General features: G+C 42.0%; 1 protein-coding gene and 1 pseudogene across 2 annotated transcripts in view; one reads left to right on the forward strand and one right to left on the reverse strand.

Moving 5' to 3' along the window:
• The window catches only part of entpd3 (ectonucleoside triphosphate diphosphohydrolase 3), a 45,038-nt gene that overhangs the window by 4,531 nt on the left and 25,762 nt on the right, over positions 1–14,745 (reverse strand). For both annotated transcript variants that reach the window (XM_086078401.1, XM_086078403.1), the window contains exons 5-8: positions 11,694–11,853; positions 10,995–11,222; positions 3,515–3,778; positions 3,295–3,423 (exon numbers count right to left, since the gene is read on the reverse strand). In XM_086078401.1, coding sequence (XP_085934527.1) covers positions 3,295–3,423; positions 3,515–3,778; positions 10,995–11,222; positions 11,694–11,853 — 781 coding nt within the window. The remainder of the gene's footprint in view (positions 1–3,294; positions 3,424–3,514; positions 3,779–10,994; positions 11,223–11,693; positions 11,854–14,745) is intronic.
• Positions 463–8,513, forward strand: LOC147171778 (uncharacterized; annotated as a pseudogene).

The following is a 14,745-nucleotide window of genomic DNA, read 5'->3' on the forward strand; positions in this document are numbered from 1 at the left end:
TCTAACGTTTAGCATTTGCACTTATCTGTCACTTAGACGTCATTTCCGCTTACCCTAACCTGTTGCATTATTCTTTTTACCTATTATTAATGTTAGGGCTCAGTAGCGACAACTGCAAGGTCCCTGTTGTAATTGAAGGACCCCCCCCCCCCCCATTATTGGTAGGCCCTAAGCAGTGGGCACTTCGACGTACCTATTGTTTTTGTAGAAATTATTCTCATTACAGCCTGAGCGTCCCTATTGTAATTGAATGAATTATTCTATTAGTCTATTATTATAAATATGCACAAAAATTCAGCCAAATTTGCACATCCATCGGACCTGGCGAAAAACCATACTGTTGCTCACAAATGTTCACCTCAGTCTAGCTTCAACTACTCTTTCCCATAGCTTAACTGTGTGTCTCATTAGCTTTATCCTCTGTAGTTCCCACAACTCTGCACGTCTCCCTTGTTCTTAAAAATGGGCACCAGCAGACTTCTCCTCCATTCCTCAGGCATCTTCTCACTATCTAAGATCATGTTGAACAATCCAGTCAGAAATTCTACTACTACCTCTCCTAGACACTTCCATACCTCCACATGTAAATAATCAGGACTTTCCACACTTCATCCTAATTGCCCTTCTCACTTCATCCTTACTAATCTTTGCTACTTCCTGGTTCACAACAGCCACCTCTTCTACTCTTTGTTCTCTCTCATTTTCATTCTCATTCGGCAACTCTTCAAAGTACTCTTTTCATCTTCCCATCACACTACTGGCATCTGTCAACACACTTCCATCCCTATCCTTTATTACCCTAACCTGTTGTACATCCTTCCCATCTCTGTCTCTTTGCCTTTGCCAACCTGTATAGATCAGTCTCTCCCTCCTTACTATCCAACCTAGCATACAAGTCATCGTAAGCCCCTTGTTTGGCTTTTGCCACTTCTACTTTCACCCTACGTTGCATTTCCCTGTACTCCTTTCTATGTTCTTCAGTCCTCTCAGTGTCCCACTTCTTCTTAGCTAACCTGTTTCTCTGGATCCACTTCTGCACCTCCTCATTCCACCACCAAGTCTCCTTATCCCCTTCCCTTCCAGATGACACACTAAGGACTGTCCTACCTGTTTCCCGGATAAGATTTGCTGTAGTTGTCCAGTCATCTGGAAGCACCTCCTGACCATCCAGAGCCTGTCTTGACTCCTTCTTGAAAGTCATACAACACTTCCTTTTTCAGCTTCTACCATTTCGTCCTTTGCTTTGCCGTCCTTGTCTTCCTCACCACCAGAGTCATCTTACACACTACCATCCTATGCTGTCTGGTTTGTCTGTCTGTCTAGTTTCTTTACGGTTGTGATCAGTGAATATTCATTTTCAGACTGTTATGTAAATATTTCTTCATAGACTTAAAATGGGACGCCGTGGCTCAGTGGTCGTCTCCCATCCATAAAGTTGTGGGTTCGATCCTCACTTGTGGTGAATATGTCGAAGTTTTTTTGAGCAAGACACTGAACCCTGATTTGCTCCTAGTGGACCTTGCAGCGCCTTGCATGGCAGCAGTCGACCACTGGTGTATGAGTGTGTGTATGAATGGGTGAATGTGCGGCATAATTGTAAAGCGCTTTGGGCACCATATGGTGTAGTTAAAGCGCTATATAAATGCAGTCCATTTTCCATTTAAAAAGATTCCTATTCTGAGTCATTAAAAGAAACATGTTCTAAATAATTCCCTTACTGTTGTGATAAAAATAGTGAATCTCAATTAACAGACTGTTCTGTAAAAATGTATTCATACACAAACATTTTTCAAAGTTTAGGAAAAACTTTTTGGGAAAAATAGTTATTTTGCGATCAAAAGCATTGATTTCAATCTTTATTAGTTTTGTCAATAATTTTCAAATAAACAAAAAATTTAAACTTTTTATTTCATTTTCATTCCAAAGTATTTTTTTTTCAATTTCATACAAAAAAAATACAGTAATGTATTGATGTAAGTCCCACCCATTTTGTCAAGCCAAGCCTACCTCCGGTTAAACCATGCCCAATTCCACTTTATGCCATGCCCACTCCGAATACAGATACAGATAATTTAGAGGGTCGAACAGATACAGATAGTGCTGTACTCGCTCATCGCTAGCCGACACACATTCTGCAAGACAAGTCAAGTCATCCATTGCGCCGCAACAGGCGACACGCTACCGGGAATTATGGGAACCTGGTCCGCAAGCGCCAGCGGGGGCTGGACACAGGCCCTGAATGCACAGTTCCCCCGGCAGACACTGCCCGGTCCGCGTTCGAGGGTATGTGCGGCCAACTTTTATACCCGGGGCCTCCTGAAGCGTTCCCGGGTAAACTCTGTGAGGGGTCAGTCCTCTGGAGGTCAGCTAACCCTATGGGGGCTGGTGCTTGGGTGTGTGGTTGGGGTCGGGCCTGGGCACAGCTCCCACCCTCCTTAATTCCAATTTCCCCCCAAAATGGGAATATTCTAACCTTGGTTGGAATCCAACCCAAAGCCGGCATCCGGGCCGGCATGCGCTAGCAGCCGGCGGCGCTTGGCATTCTCTGCAAGGCCAAATCCCATTAGGGTGATCCCTACCCCTAACTTCAAAATAAAAGTATTCCAAGACATCTCACTCCACGTATTATTTGGTAAATTCCGGTTTATTTTGAAGTTGGCCTTCTCTACGCATTGGCGCCGTTTGCCAGACAATGTGTCAAATGTTCCCCACAATGTAAACTGTGTACTTCGCTGTAAATTGGGGAGATTAGCGGGAGAAATTACTAATCGGGAGACACGCAGGAGATTGTAGGTTATAATTTGGGAGTCTCCCGCCTAAATTGAGTTGGCTAGTTTCCAGGAATACAAGCAAAGAATTAAATTGAATACAATGGTGTTTCAATTAACAATTACGGAATATCTAACATTTACCAGAGTTGTGGCAACAAGTTCACCATTTGTCACTGTTTAATTCAACTGTGGTGTCTGTCTGACAACTATGTGACACACAAGTAGATATGTGCATGAATAACTAATCTGACGTCATTCATAGCATAGCATATTTGAAAATAAAAGAGCTTGACAAATACGAAACTGGTTGTTGACAATAACAACACGGACCAATTCCAAATGTCTGGTACAGACACAGACAGATATATATTATTCTATATACATATGTTTATTTTTTCAAGTGTGTGTGTGTGATGTGTATAATGAAACAATTGTTAGGTCAACCTAAAAACTTCCGTTCTGCCTTTTTTTTAGAGCACTCGGCGAGTGCCCCTTCTGGTTTATTACTGTTGGAAGAGCTTACCTCACTCCAAGGTGCATTACATAATGCGATGATTGAGGTATTGAATTCATCATACTCTGATGGTCTGATGCGGTCGGTTTGTTCTTTCATCAACAAAGCTCGAGCAACATAGAAATAACCTGCGTATGCCTTGAAGACACAGAAGAAATAAACAATACCAACATAGTTATTTTACATGTTTTGCGTGTGTGTGTAAGTGCGCGTGTACTCTGCATATTACCATAAATTCCCCAGTGACTGGCGGCTGCTCAACCCCATTGAAGGAACAGTAAGGCGAGGAACAAGTGGTGAAGTCAAATATGGATTTTACCATTTTCCCACATTGGTCTGAGTTGCCAGATCCTACCATGAAGTATTCTTGATTCTGACTATAATTCTTTGGTTTCTTTGTGCACTCTGTGTCATAAATGGCAGAGGCTTTAATGGTTATGTTCACGCCTGTGGGGTAACAGGGGTTGTTAATGTTGGCAGGGTCCGATGATTCCTGCAGCATTAAAGGAAAGATGTAAAGGTCAAAGAAAGGAATGGAGAACGTGTAGGAAGCAATTAAAGAGGGCTGTAAGGAAACAAGGCTAATGTGGACCTGTATTATTTACAGTGGGCATTCAATAGTAGACATATTGCTATTTATTTTCATTGCACTTAAAGTGTAAGGGACATCTCAGGACAAATTTTAATACAGTTTGTTGTTTTGAAGAATATGATATATACGACAAAATGAGCGGCTTATCAAATCAAAACATATTGGAGTATTTTTTTATTTATTTTTATTACCCGCGCAAAATCTCCCCAGTGGCACACTCCCAGCGGCCTAATCGGATACATCAGCAAACGACAGCATCCCTGCTGGCTGACTGTTCGTATGTGTTTTTTCTCCACCCACCTGCATTTGTATAATGCCGTTGCGTTGCCAGTTTTGTTCAAACCGACACACAAGCTGACAATTTCTAGCTGGCAACCTCTAACAGTGCCAGTGACAGAAAGACAGATAAACGGGTCATCATCATGCTTATTCCGGCTTTATTATATCCCTTTTGAGTAGCAAAGAATTTGCTATGACACTCTGTTGGCGGTATAAAATGTTCGGTCGCAACAAAGAAACAACACAAAAACAAAACTTAGTGACAGCTCTTCATCGCTGGCGAGAGTCAACAGTGAGGAGGGCTGCTAAGGGCTGCTGACGTCACACAAGCACAGAGTCACCAGGGGGAAGTGGAAATGCAACAAGTCCTCCAACAATAACGACCATATTGGTTGTTTTACCATGCACCAAAATACGACCAAGTGTTATATATTGTAGTTTAGCGACCTCTATCGGCCATGTTCTATCAGCCATGTTAAAAATTGAAAAAAAAGTAATGGGTGTCAGGGTGTGCGGGGGTGATAGTGGACCCAAATGCAGGAAGGCAGAGCGAGGAGGCAGGTGTGCTAAAAAAAAGTGGTTGTTTAATTAAACAAAAACACAAAACAAACGTACAAAACAAGATACAAAGTACTAACCAAAACTGGGAATAAAATCACGGGTATCAAACTAAAACAGGCAGGACACACAGGAGCTGAAAACAGGGTGGGACACAGACAATGACTCGACAAGGACTGAAATAAAGCAGGGAACTAAATACACATAAGTAACGAGACACCTGGACATGACACACAAGTGGCTTGGGGAGCTTTTCGGGTAACACCAGGGACCGGGATGACAAGCACAGGAGGACATGATAAAACTTGACGAGACATTGACAAGGGGAGACACACAAGGAAAACATGACCAATGGACAAAACCCAAACACAGACCATGACAATGGGAATCAAACTTGGGTCATCTGGTCGGAAGACGAATTTACTAAGCTAACGGGCCGTTAATGACCTTAGTGTTTTTTTTTTAGTGTTCACATTTATGTCAATTTTCCGTCACGGACTAATGGTTGGGGTTAGGATGAGGCTTTCAGTGAGGTTGTACAGTACACGTTAAGTCTTTACATGGGACACTAATGGTTGAGGTTAGGAAAAGATACAGTCAAGTTTTAGACGGGTTAGGGTTAGAAAACATGTACTCAACACTAAGAAAACATGTCGACACCACTGAAATAATCACTGGCTCAGTCAGATAAACACCTGTTTTCAGATAAGACGGACCGGGTTCGAGTCTCGCTTTTGGATTTTTGCGCTGTTTAACATAGACAATAGAGGTCGCTAAACTAAAATATGCAACACTTGATCGTAATTTGGCCCCATCTGATAATAATCTAAAATTGCCTCCATCTAACCCAGTCCTCTGCAACCTCTGCTTTAACTACCTTCATGTCCTCTACATCCATAAACCTTCTCTTTGGTCTTCTTCTAGACCTCCTACATGGCATTTGGAAACTCAGCATCCTTCTTCCTATATACTCACTATCTCTCTTCTAGACATGTCCAAACCATCTCAGGCTGGCCTCTCTGACTTTATCTCCAAAGCCTCTAACACAGTGGTGGGCAAACTCGGTCCTCAAGGGCAGGAGTCCTGCAGGTTTTGGAGGTTTCCCTGCTGCAACGCAGCTGATTCCAATCAACAGGATTGTTATCAAACTTATGCAGAGCTTGCTGATGAGCTGATCATATATCAGCTGTGTTGGAGAAAATAAACATCCAAAACCTGCACGACTCCGGCCCTCGAGGACCGAGTGTGCCCACCCCTGCTTTGACATGTGCTGCTCCTCTGATTTACTAATTCCTGATCCTATCCATCCTGGTCACTCCCAAAGAGAACCTCAGCATCTTCATCTCTGCCACCTCCAGCTCTGCCTCCTGTCTTTTCCTCAGTGGCACTGTCTCCAGACCAAACAACATCGCTGGTCTCACCACAGTTTTATAAACCTTTCCTTTCATTTTAGCTAAGACTATTCTATCACATATCACACCTGAAACTTTTCTCCACCCATTCCAGTCTACCTGCACACGCTTCTTCACTTCTTTTCCACACTCTCCATTGCTCTGGACTGTTGACCCTAAATACTTAAACTCCCCCATCTTCTTTGTCTCTTCTCCCTGTAACCTCACTCTTCCACTTGGGTCCCTCTCATTCACACACAGATACTCCGCCTTGCTACGACTAACCTTTTGCTCTCACTAAAGATCACAATGTCATCTGCAAACCTCGTATGTCAGCCTGTCCATTACCATAGCGAATAAGAATGGGCTCAGAGCTGATCCCTGATGTAGTCTTACCTCCACTTTGAACACCTCCGTCACACCTCACCACTGTCTTACAGTCCCCATACATGTCCTAGACCACTTGAACATACCTCTCTGTGCTACCTGTCATAAACTTTCTCCAGATCTACAAAGACACAATGCAGCTTCTTCTGACCTTCTCTCTACTTCTCTATCAACATCCTCAAAACAAACACTGCATCTGTGGTACTCTTTTTTTTATGGGGGGGGGGGGGGGGGGCATGAAACCATACTGCTGCTCACAAATGTTCACCTCTGCCCTCAGTCTAGCTTCAATTACTTTTTCCCATAGCTTTATTCCTCTGTAGTTGCCACAACTGTGAACGTCTCCCTTGTTCTTTAAAATGGGCACCAGCACACTTCTCCATTCCTGAGGCATCTTCTCAATATCTAAGATTCTGTTGAACAACCCAGTCAGAAATTCTACCTCTCCTAGACACTTCCATACATCCACAGGTATATCATCAGGACCGAGTGCCTTTCCACTCTTCATCCTCTTCAATGCCTTTCTCACTTCATCCTTACTAATATTTGCTCCACAACAGTCACATCTTCTATTCTTCGTTCTCTCATTTTCCTCATTCATCAACTCTTCAAGGTATTCTTTCCATCTTCCCATCACACTACTGGCATCTGCCAACACACTTCCATCCCTATCCTTTATTACCCTAACCTGTTGCACATCCTTCCCATCTCTGTCTCTTTGCCTTGCCAACCTGTATAGATCAGTCTCTCCCTCCTTACTGTCCAACCTAGTATACAAGTCATCGTAAGCCCCTTGTTTGGCCTTTGCCACTTCTACTTTCACCTTCATGCATTCCCCTGTACTCCTGTCTACTTTCTTCAGTCCTCTGTGTCCCACTACTTCTTAGCTAACCCCTTTCTCTGGATCCATTTCTGCACCTCCTCATTTCACCACCATGTCTCCTTATCTCCTTTCCTTCCTTCCAGATGACACACCAAGGACTCACAAATGTTCACCTTTGCCCTCAGTCTAGCTTCAACTACTCTTCCCCGTAGCTTCATTGTGTGGCTTATCAGCTTTATTCCTCTGTAGTTGCCACAACTCTGCACGTCTCCCTTTTTCTTACAAATGGGTACCAGCACTTTTTTCCTCATGCATCTTCTCACTATCTTAAGATCCTGTTAAACAACCCAGTCAAAAATTATACTGCTGCCTCTCCAAGACACTAACATACCTCCACAGGCATATCATCAGGACAAAGTGCCTTTCCACTCTTCATCCTCTTCAATGTCCTTCTCACTTCATCCTTACTAATCTTTACTTTTTCCTGGTCCACAACAGTCACCTCTTCTACCCATTCACTCTCATTTTCCTCATTCATCAACACTTAAATGTAATCTTTCCATCTTCCCATCACACTACTGGAATCTGTCAACACACTTCCATCCCTATCCTTTATTACCCTAACCTGTTGCATGTCCTTCCCATATTTTTCTCTTTGCCTTGCCAACCTGTATAGATCAATCTCTCCCTCCTTACTATCCAACCTAGCATACCTGTCAACGTAAGCCCCTTGTTTTTGGATTTGCCACTTCTACTTTCATCTTATGCTGCATTTTCCTGTACTCCTGTCTACTTTCTTCGATTCTCTCACTGTCCCACTTCTTAGCTGGCCTCTTTTTCTGGATCCACTTCTGCACCTCCTTATTCCACCATCAAGTCTCCTTATCGCCTTTCCTTCCAGATGACACACCAAGGACTGTCTTACCTGTCTCCCTGATCACATTTGCTGTAGTTGTCCAGTCATCTGGAAGCACCTCCTGACCATCAAGAGCCTGTCTCAACTCCTTCCTGAAAATCATACAACACTCTTCCTTTTTCAGCCTTCACCATTTCGTCCTCTGCTCTGCCTTTGCAGTCTTTGTCTTCCTTACCACCAGAGTCATCCTACACACTACCATCCTATGCTGTCTGGCTACACTCTCACCTACCACCACTTTGCATTCACTCCTCCAGATTACACTGTCTACACAAGATGTAGTCTACCTGTGTACTCCTACCTCCACTCTAGTAGGTCACCCTATGTTCCTGCCTCTTCTGGAAGAAAGTATTCACGACAGCCATTTCCATTATTTTTGCAAAGTCAACCACCATCTGTCTTTCTGCGTTCCTCTCCTGGATACCAAACTTGCCCATCACCTCCTCATCACCTCTTTTTCCTGCACCGTGTCCATTAAAGTCTGCACCAATGACAACTCTCTCACTTCTGGGGATGCTCTGCATCATTTCATCACGGTCCAACCAAAAGTTCTCCTCCTCAGCTCACATCCAACCGTTGGCACATACCCACTAACAACATTGATCATCACACCTTTGATTCCTAGCTTCAGGCTCATCACTCTATCTGACACTCTTTTTACCTCCAGGACGTTCCTAACAAACTCCTCCTTCACGATAACTCTTACTCCATTTCCCTTCCTATCGACACCATGATAGAACAACTTGAACCTTGCTCCTAAACTTCTAGCTTTGCTCTTGGTCTCCTGAACACACAGTATGTCCACCTTCCTCCTCTACATTATGTCAACCAGCTCTCTACCTTTTCCTGTCATAGTTTCAACATTCAAAGTCCCTACTCTCAGTCCTAGACTCTTGGTGTTCCTCTTCTCTTTCTTCCTACGAACACACCTTCCTCCTCTCCTTCTTCGACCAATAGTAGTCTAGTTTCCACCGGCACCCTTTAGGTCAACAGCACCGATGGCGGTCGTTGTTAACCTGGGCCTCGACCGATCCGGTATGGAAGTCATATACCTGATTCGCATGTTTGATTTAGCCAAAGTTTTATGTCGGATGCCCTTGCTGACACAACCCTCTGTATTTTCAAAACGATCTCGGTGGTTGTATTTATTGGAGGACTGTCTCTCCAACCTGTCAAGGCTTGCAAAATTCACAGAAATCACTTTTTTACGAGGCCGTTTCATCGTGTATTTACCAAAGCAGTCGCTGAATCATATTATCTGTATTTATTTGTACGCTTTCTTGAAAATGTTTTTGGGGTGATTATGTCCCATGTCTCATTCACTTTAAGGTTCAATGTATACCTGTCACATACAAGCCAAATATATACATACAAGTATACACACTCTCTTACTCACTTCGCTAATTGTTTCAAGAAAAGTGACATGTGGTAAGAAACAATGCATTTCATACATACTGAAGACACACATTGTGTATACTATACTCATACTATGATTGTTATCTTTAATGTAATAATGTATCCTTGACTGGTTGTCTCCTGTCTGTTGGCAGCAAAGTAGAAGCTTCAGCACTCAATATTTTCAAGACATCACTGAATTTTGATCTGTATATGCATAAACAAGGCAGATATTAACCTGGAGATTACACACACGGTTGCACTCTGCAAAACAAAAGTGGGTACATCAATTAATTTTGAGGGTCTGTCATTTGGCAATTGTCAACAGTCGGGTCACCCTTCCGTCATCGTCAATATTTCAAGCCTAACCAAATTGTAATCATCAATCTGTCAACGTTATTTTAACCAGGCTTTATTGCTCACTAAATTTCATTGGTCCGTTAATTGTCAGCCCGTCAACATAATTTTAACTACACTTCCGTCATGCTAAATTCAATTTTGTCAACACTGTTTTCCACTTGACATTGTTTATTTTACTATTCCTTTCTTCACTAATGTCACCACATATGGTATTTGCACATGGTTATAACTGCAGAGAATACAACGGACTCAGTGCTTACCCTTTTTAGGACCCCCTTAAACCCTTATCTTACTGAGCATTTTGTCAGGTTTCGTTCAAGACTGCAAAACGTTGCAGACCCTCACAAACCGTTTTTTATGCTCTCAAATTTGAAAATGTTCAAAATTTGATGACAAGAAAAGCTGATGGCGAGCATAAAACTGGTTTGCAAGGGTCTTTGCAACGTTTTGCCATCTTGAATGAAACCTGATGAAATGCCAACACTTGCTACATGTGTGCACCCTCGCAAGCCTGTTCAATAACTTGCCCGACATAAACTGGCGCAATGAAGAACCCCTTTGCATCAGTCTGTAGTCACCTAAGCTTTACAACATGGGCAGCTATCAGTATTGGGACAAACCCGGAAGAGACAAGGCTTGGAGAATGGTGTGCGAGAAAGTTAGCATACCTGTTAAGTGTATATTTAGTTGTTTACTGTAGGAGAAAAAGAGTGCCTTTGGCCGCAGTCCCAGGAAAGAAGTGGAAGTACTCTGCGGTGCGTCAGCAAAGTGGGTGTCCGTTAAGTGTTTCTGTCATTCGTCACCGAAATGGGCATCTCTCATTGACGGACTGAGAAGTTTCGTTGGTACTGACCCAGTTATCAATTATTACATTGATGGACAAAAACTCACTTCTGCTAATGCTTCATCAATTTTTCCAAGTTTCCTCTCATTCGTTATCGTCAACAAAATGTCATCCATCATTGACATTCCATCAAATGCCCTCCTCTGCTGCTACATTTGGTATACCTGAATGACTTTGTCCAGGACCCTCTTCTCAGCTTCGTTCTTGCCATAGCAGAGGAAACTGTGAGTGTAGACATTGTAAGGGTGGCCATATAGCTTGATGTGCATGTAATCAGGCCCACTGAGCTTTTCATTAACTGCAAAAGCAATTTGTGTTGATGCACCACCAAGATCCATTGAGCCCACAGTCTTTGATGTCTGTGGACGAACATAGGTGTTCCATAGGCTTTTCTGCAAACACAAAATAAAGAATGTAAGTATAAAAAGCCAGGAACACTGGCCAGTTTTATATGCACTCTACTAGTAAGTGCTCTGTCTAGTGTAATCCTTTTTCCAAATGTGCCGAATTCTAATGTATTTCACACTCATAAATACTGCATAAATACCACATACTCTTTGAATAAAATGAACATCATTGTGAGCGAACTTTGATTAATACTGTATATTCTGGTATGAGCTAATGATGAAATGATGATGATCAGTTACAAGGAAACTTTGCTCAGAAATAGTGTAACAAATGCATTTGCAAATGGAATGGTCAATCATGTAAAACATATTTAAATTGTCATGCATACATGCTTACAAACAGACTGTCACAAGAAAGCTGGCCTTGGCTGGGCTTTATTGTCAGTGACATCTAATTATTTTTAGAGAAGTTGTAAGATACACTTTAGAGCTGTTTTCATGCTTGGTTTGTTTTACCTCAAGAAAGTTTCCCATCAAATAGTTGACAGTAATCCATCCATACAGTCCTTCTTCCTGACCGGTAATGATAGATGCATTTTGGAAGTCAAAGGGCAGAGTTTGGAGATATATTTTCAGACTATCCAGGACTTCAATAGCACGCTGCATATCCTTCTCTCTTATAACAAAGCAGAGAAAAATGGTGGCAAATATAACAACAATTTTACATCAAAAAGTTGTATCTACACTACATTAATCAAAACACAATTAAGATGGTCAAGGAATGTACATAATGTAGCATAGTGAATTAATTGTATTTAAGATTGGTCTGTCTAACATGACATTTACTGTATGAGCTCTAGTGTAAACATCTTATATTACTTCCATGAATGGGGAGTAGATGTTGTGGTTGTGATTTTTGTCCATTGTGATTGCAATATTGACCCACACCCTTCTTTATTCACCAGGGCAGTGTGAGAGGGCGGGCCAGAGCTGCTGGAGAGCAGGGCTCGTTCTACACATCTGCAGGACATCAGCAATCAGCCGGCTTCTTTAGCCGGCTCCAAACGCTCCTCCTGTGCGATTTTTGCCCCAAGATCACTCAACCCTGCTTTCCAGTTGCTCTCCAGCCTGTTTCTCGTTGAGATTTATGTAGATTTTTCCCTTGTGGTGATTTTGTGTTTTTAACCTTTTGCAACAAGAGTTTTTCCCTGAGAAGGTGATTTTTTGTTTGTGCTCAATAAACCTTTGTTCACGATTCTGCATCTGGGTCCTTGCCATTGACCACATCGTCACAGAATCGTCTGGCAAAAATGGACCCAGCAGAATCAGAGAGCCTTAAACGAGCATTCTCCAGCCAGGCAGCCAAGGTGAGCCAGCACGAGTCCGCTTTGCTTCAGATCATGGATCATCTACAACAGCTCACAGCAAGTGTGGCGCAATTGGGTGGCCAAATCAAGGCAATGAAGGACCAGCAAGGGCCACCAGCAGTGTCCTCCGCCCTTTACCACCCCACAGGCCTTATGACTGTGCAATTGATCTCTACCCTGGAGCTCCTCTCCCCTCCAGGCGGTTGTACAATATTTCCAAACCTGAACGTGAGGCAATGGAGGGTTACATAACCGACTCTGTGGCAGCCGGACTGGTTTGACCTTCCTTCTCTCCGGTGGGGTCGGGCTTCTTCTTCGTCGAAAAGAAGGATGGTTCTCTACGTTCATGCATAGACCATACAGGATTGAATGACATAACTATGAAAAATAAGTACCCTCTCCCATTGATAGACTCTGCATTCAGTCCCCTGCAGGAAGCGATGATCTTCACAAAGCTGGACTTGAGAAATGCCTACCATCTGGTCCTGGGACGAGTGGAAGATACGCAATACGCACTTAGGACATTTTGAATACCTGGTAATGCCTTTAGGTTTGACCAATGCCCCCGCCGTTTTCCAAGCACTTGTAAATGATGTTCTTAGATAGCTCTTGAACGACGTACTTATCTTTTTTCGCTCCCTTGAGGAGCATGCTAGCCATGTGTGCGATGTTTTACATAGACTTCTAGAAAACAAACTATGTGAAAGCTGAGAAATGTGGCTTTCATGTGGATTCAGTTAATTTCTTAGGTTACGTGGTTGAGAAGGGACAACTGAGAGCCGAATAACATACTAATACTTAATAACTAAATTCTCACATTTATCAGATTATTCTATTAACTGGACAAAATCAACACTAATACATTTTACAGAAAATTAATGGAACCCTGCAAGACAGGACCCGCACTACTCATTTCCTATAGGTAATTTAAAATACTTGGAGATAAAAATCTCACCTAAATTAACTGATTTAATACATTTCAACTTCAATCCACTTCTGGATAGCATTTACAGTGGCTTGGAGCGCTGGAAACATCTTCCTATTTCTCTAATAGGATGAATAGCCACCGTCGTTGGACTCAGCCGTTACAAAATTCTACTGGAATAAAAAAAAAGCAAAGATTAGCCTATCTACTCTTCAGAAAAGCAAATCCAAAGGAGGTCTAGAGGCACCATATTTTAAGCACTACTATATAGCTAACCAGCTACAATATATCATTCTATGGGCACAACCCAACAGAGATACTAACTGGTGGCTGGAATTAGAACAGAAGGATTGTAATAACCTCAGACTTTTAGATTTACTCTTTATTACAACATCGATTAAGCGACACAATTGTTTTAAAAACACAATGATTTCCGCCATCCTGACCGCCTGGTGGAAGGCACTAGAAATGACAAAAGCCCAATTGGAGCACTGCGGGCTTTCTCCTATATGGCATAACCCCGACATTAAACTTAACAACAAAATTGTTTTATTTAGGTGTGTGGGAGCAGAAAGGAATTACACATCTCCGCCATCTTTTCTCAGATAATATGTTTATATCATATACATCCTTGCTCCAAAAATACAACATAAAAAAATTGAATTTTTTTTACATTATCTGCAAGTTAAGAATATGATAAAGAAACAAATTCCAACACTTACGCTCCAACAGCCTGTTTTGGCTCAAGATATTACAAAGCTTTCTCCGACAACAAAAAAACTCTCAAAAATATGTTACTTTCGTATTCAGATAAAATGTATTTACCCATCTCAAAATGGGAGACAGACTTGTCTATAGCTCCGGAATTTGACTTTATGATTCAAGTTTGTGAAAACGTATTTAAAAAGCACACAGATGTTCAACTTATCCAATATAAAATTATTAATAGAACATATATTCATATATATATATTACTCAATATATGATGAAGAAAATGGGACTCTCACACTCCGTCATTTGTCTCCAGTGTTTACAAAACGCTGCCGACACTTATTTTCATGCTTTATGGTTATGCACTCCGGTTATGTATTTGTGGACTAGAGTCTTAGAAAAACTTTTCGCTATCTTGGACTGTAGGATACCTTTATCTAAAAGCTTTTGTTTGCTAGCTGATCTAACAACAACTGACTTACCACATAAACAATTTCAATCTACACTCTTAGCCCTTACTATCGCTAAAAAAACAATTATTGTTAACTGGACAAATAAACAAACT

This window comes from Leptonotus elevatus, chromosome 6 (assembly GCF_054856555.1).
Source record: "Leptonotus elevatus isolate MCC_2025b chromosome 6, RoL_Lele_1.0, whole genome shotgun sequence".
Lineage (NCBI taxonomy): Eukaryota > Metazoa > Chordata > Actinopteri > Syngnathiformes > Syngnathidae > Leptonotus > Leptonotus elevatus.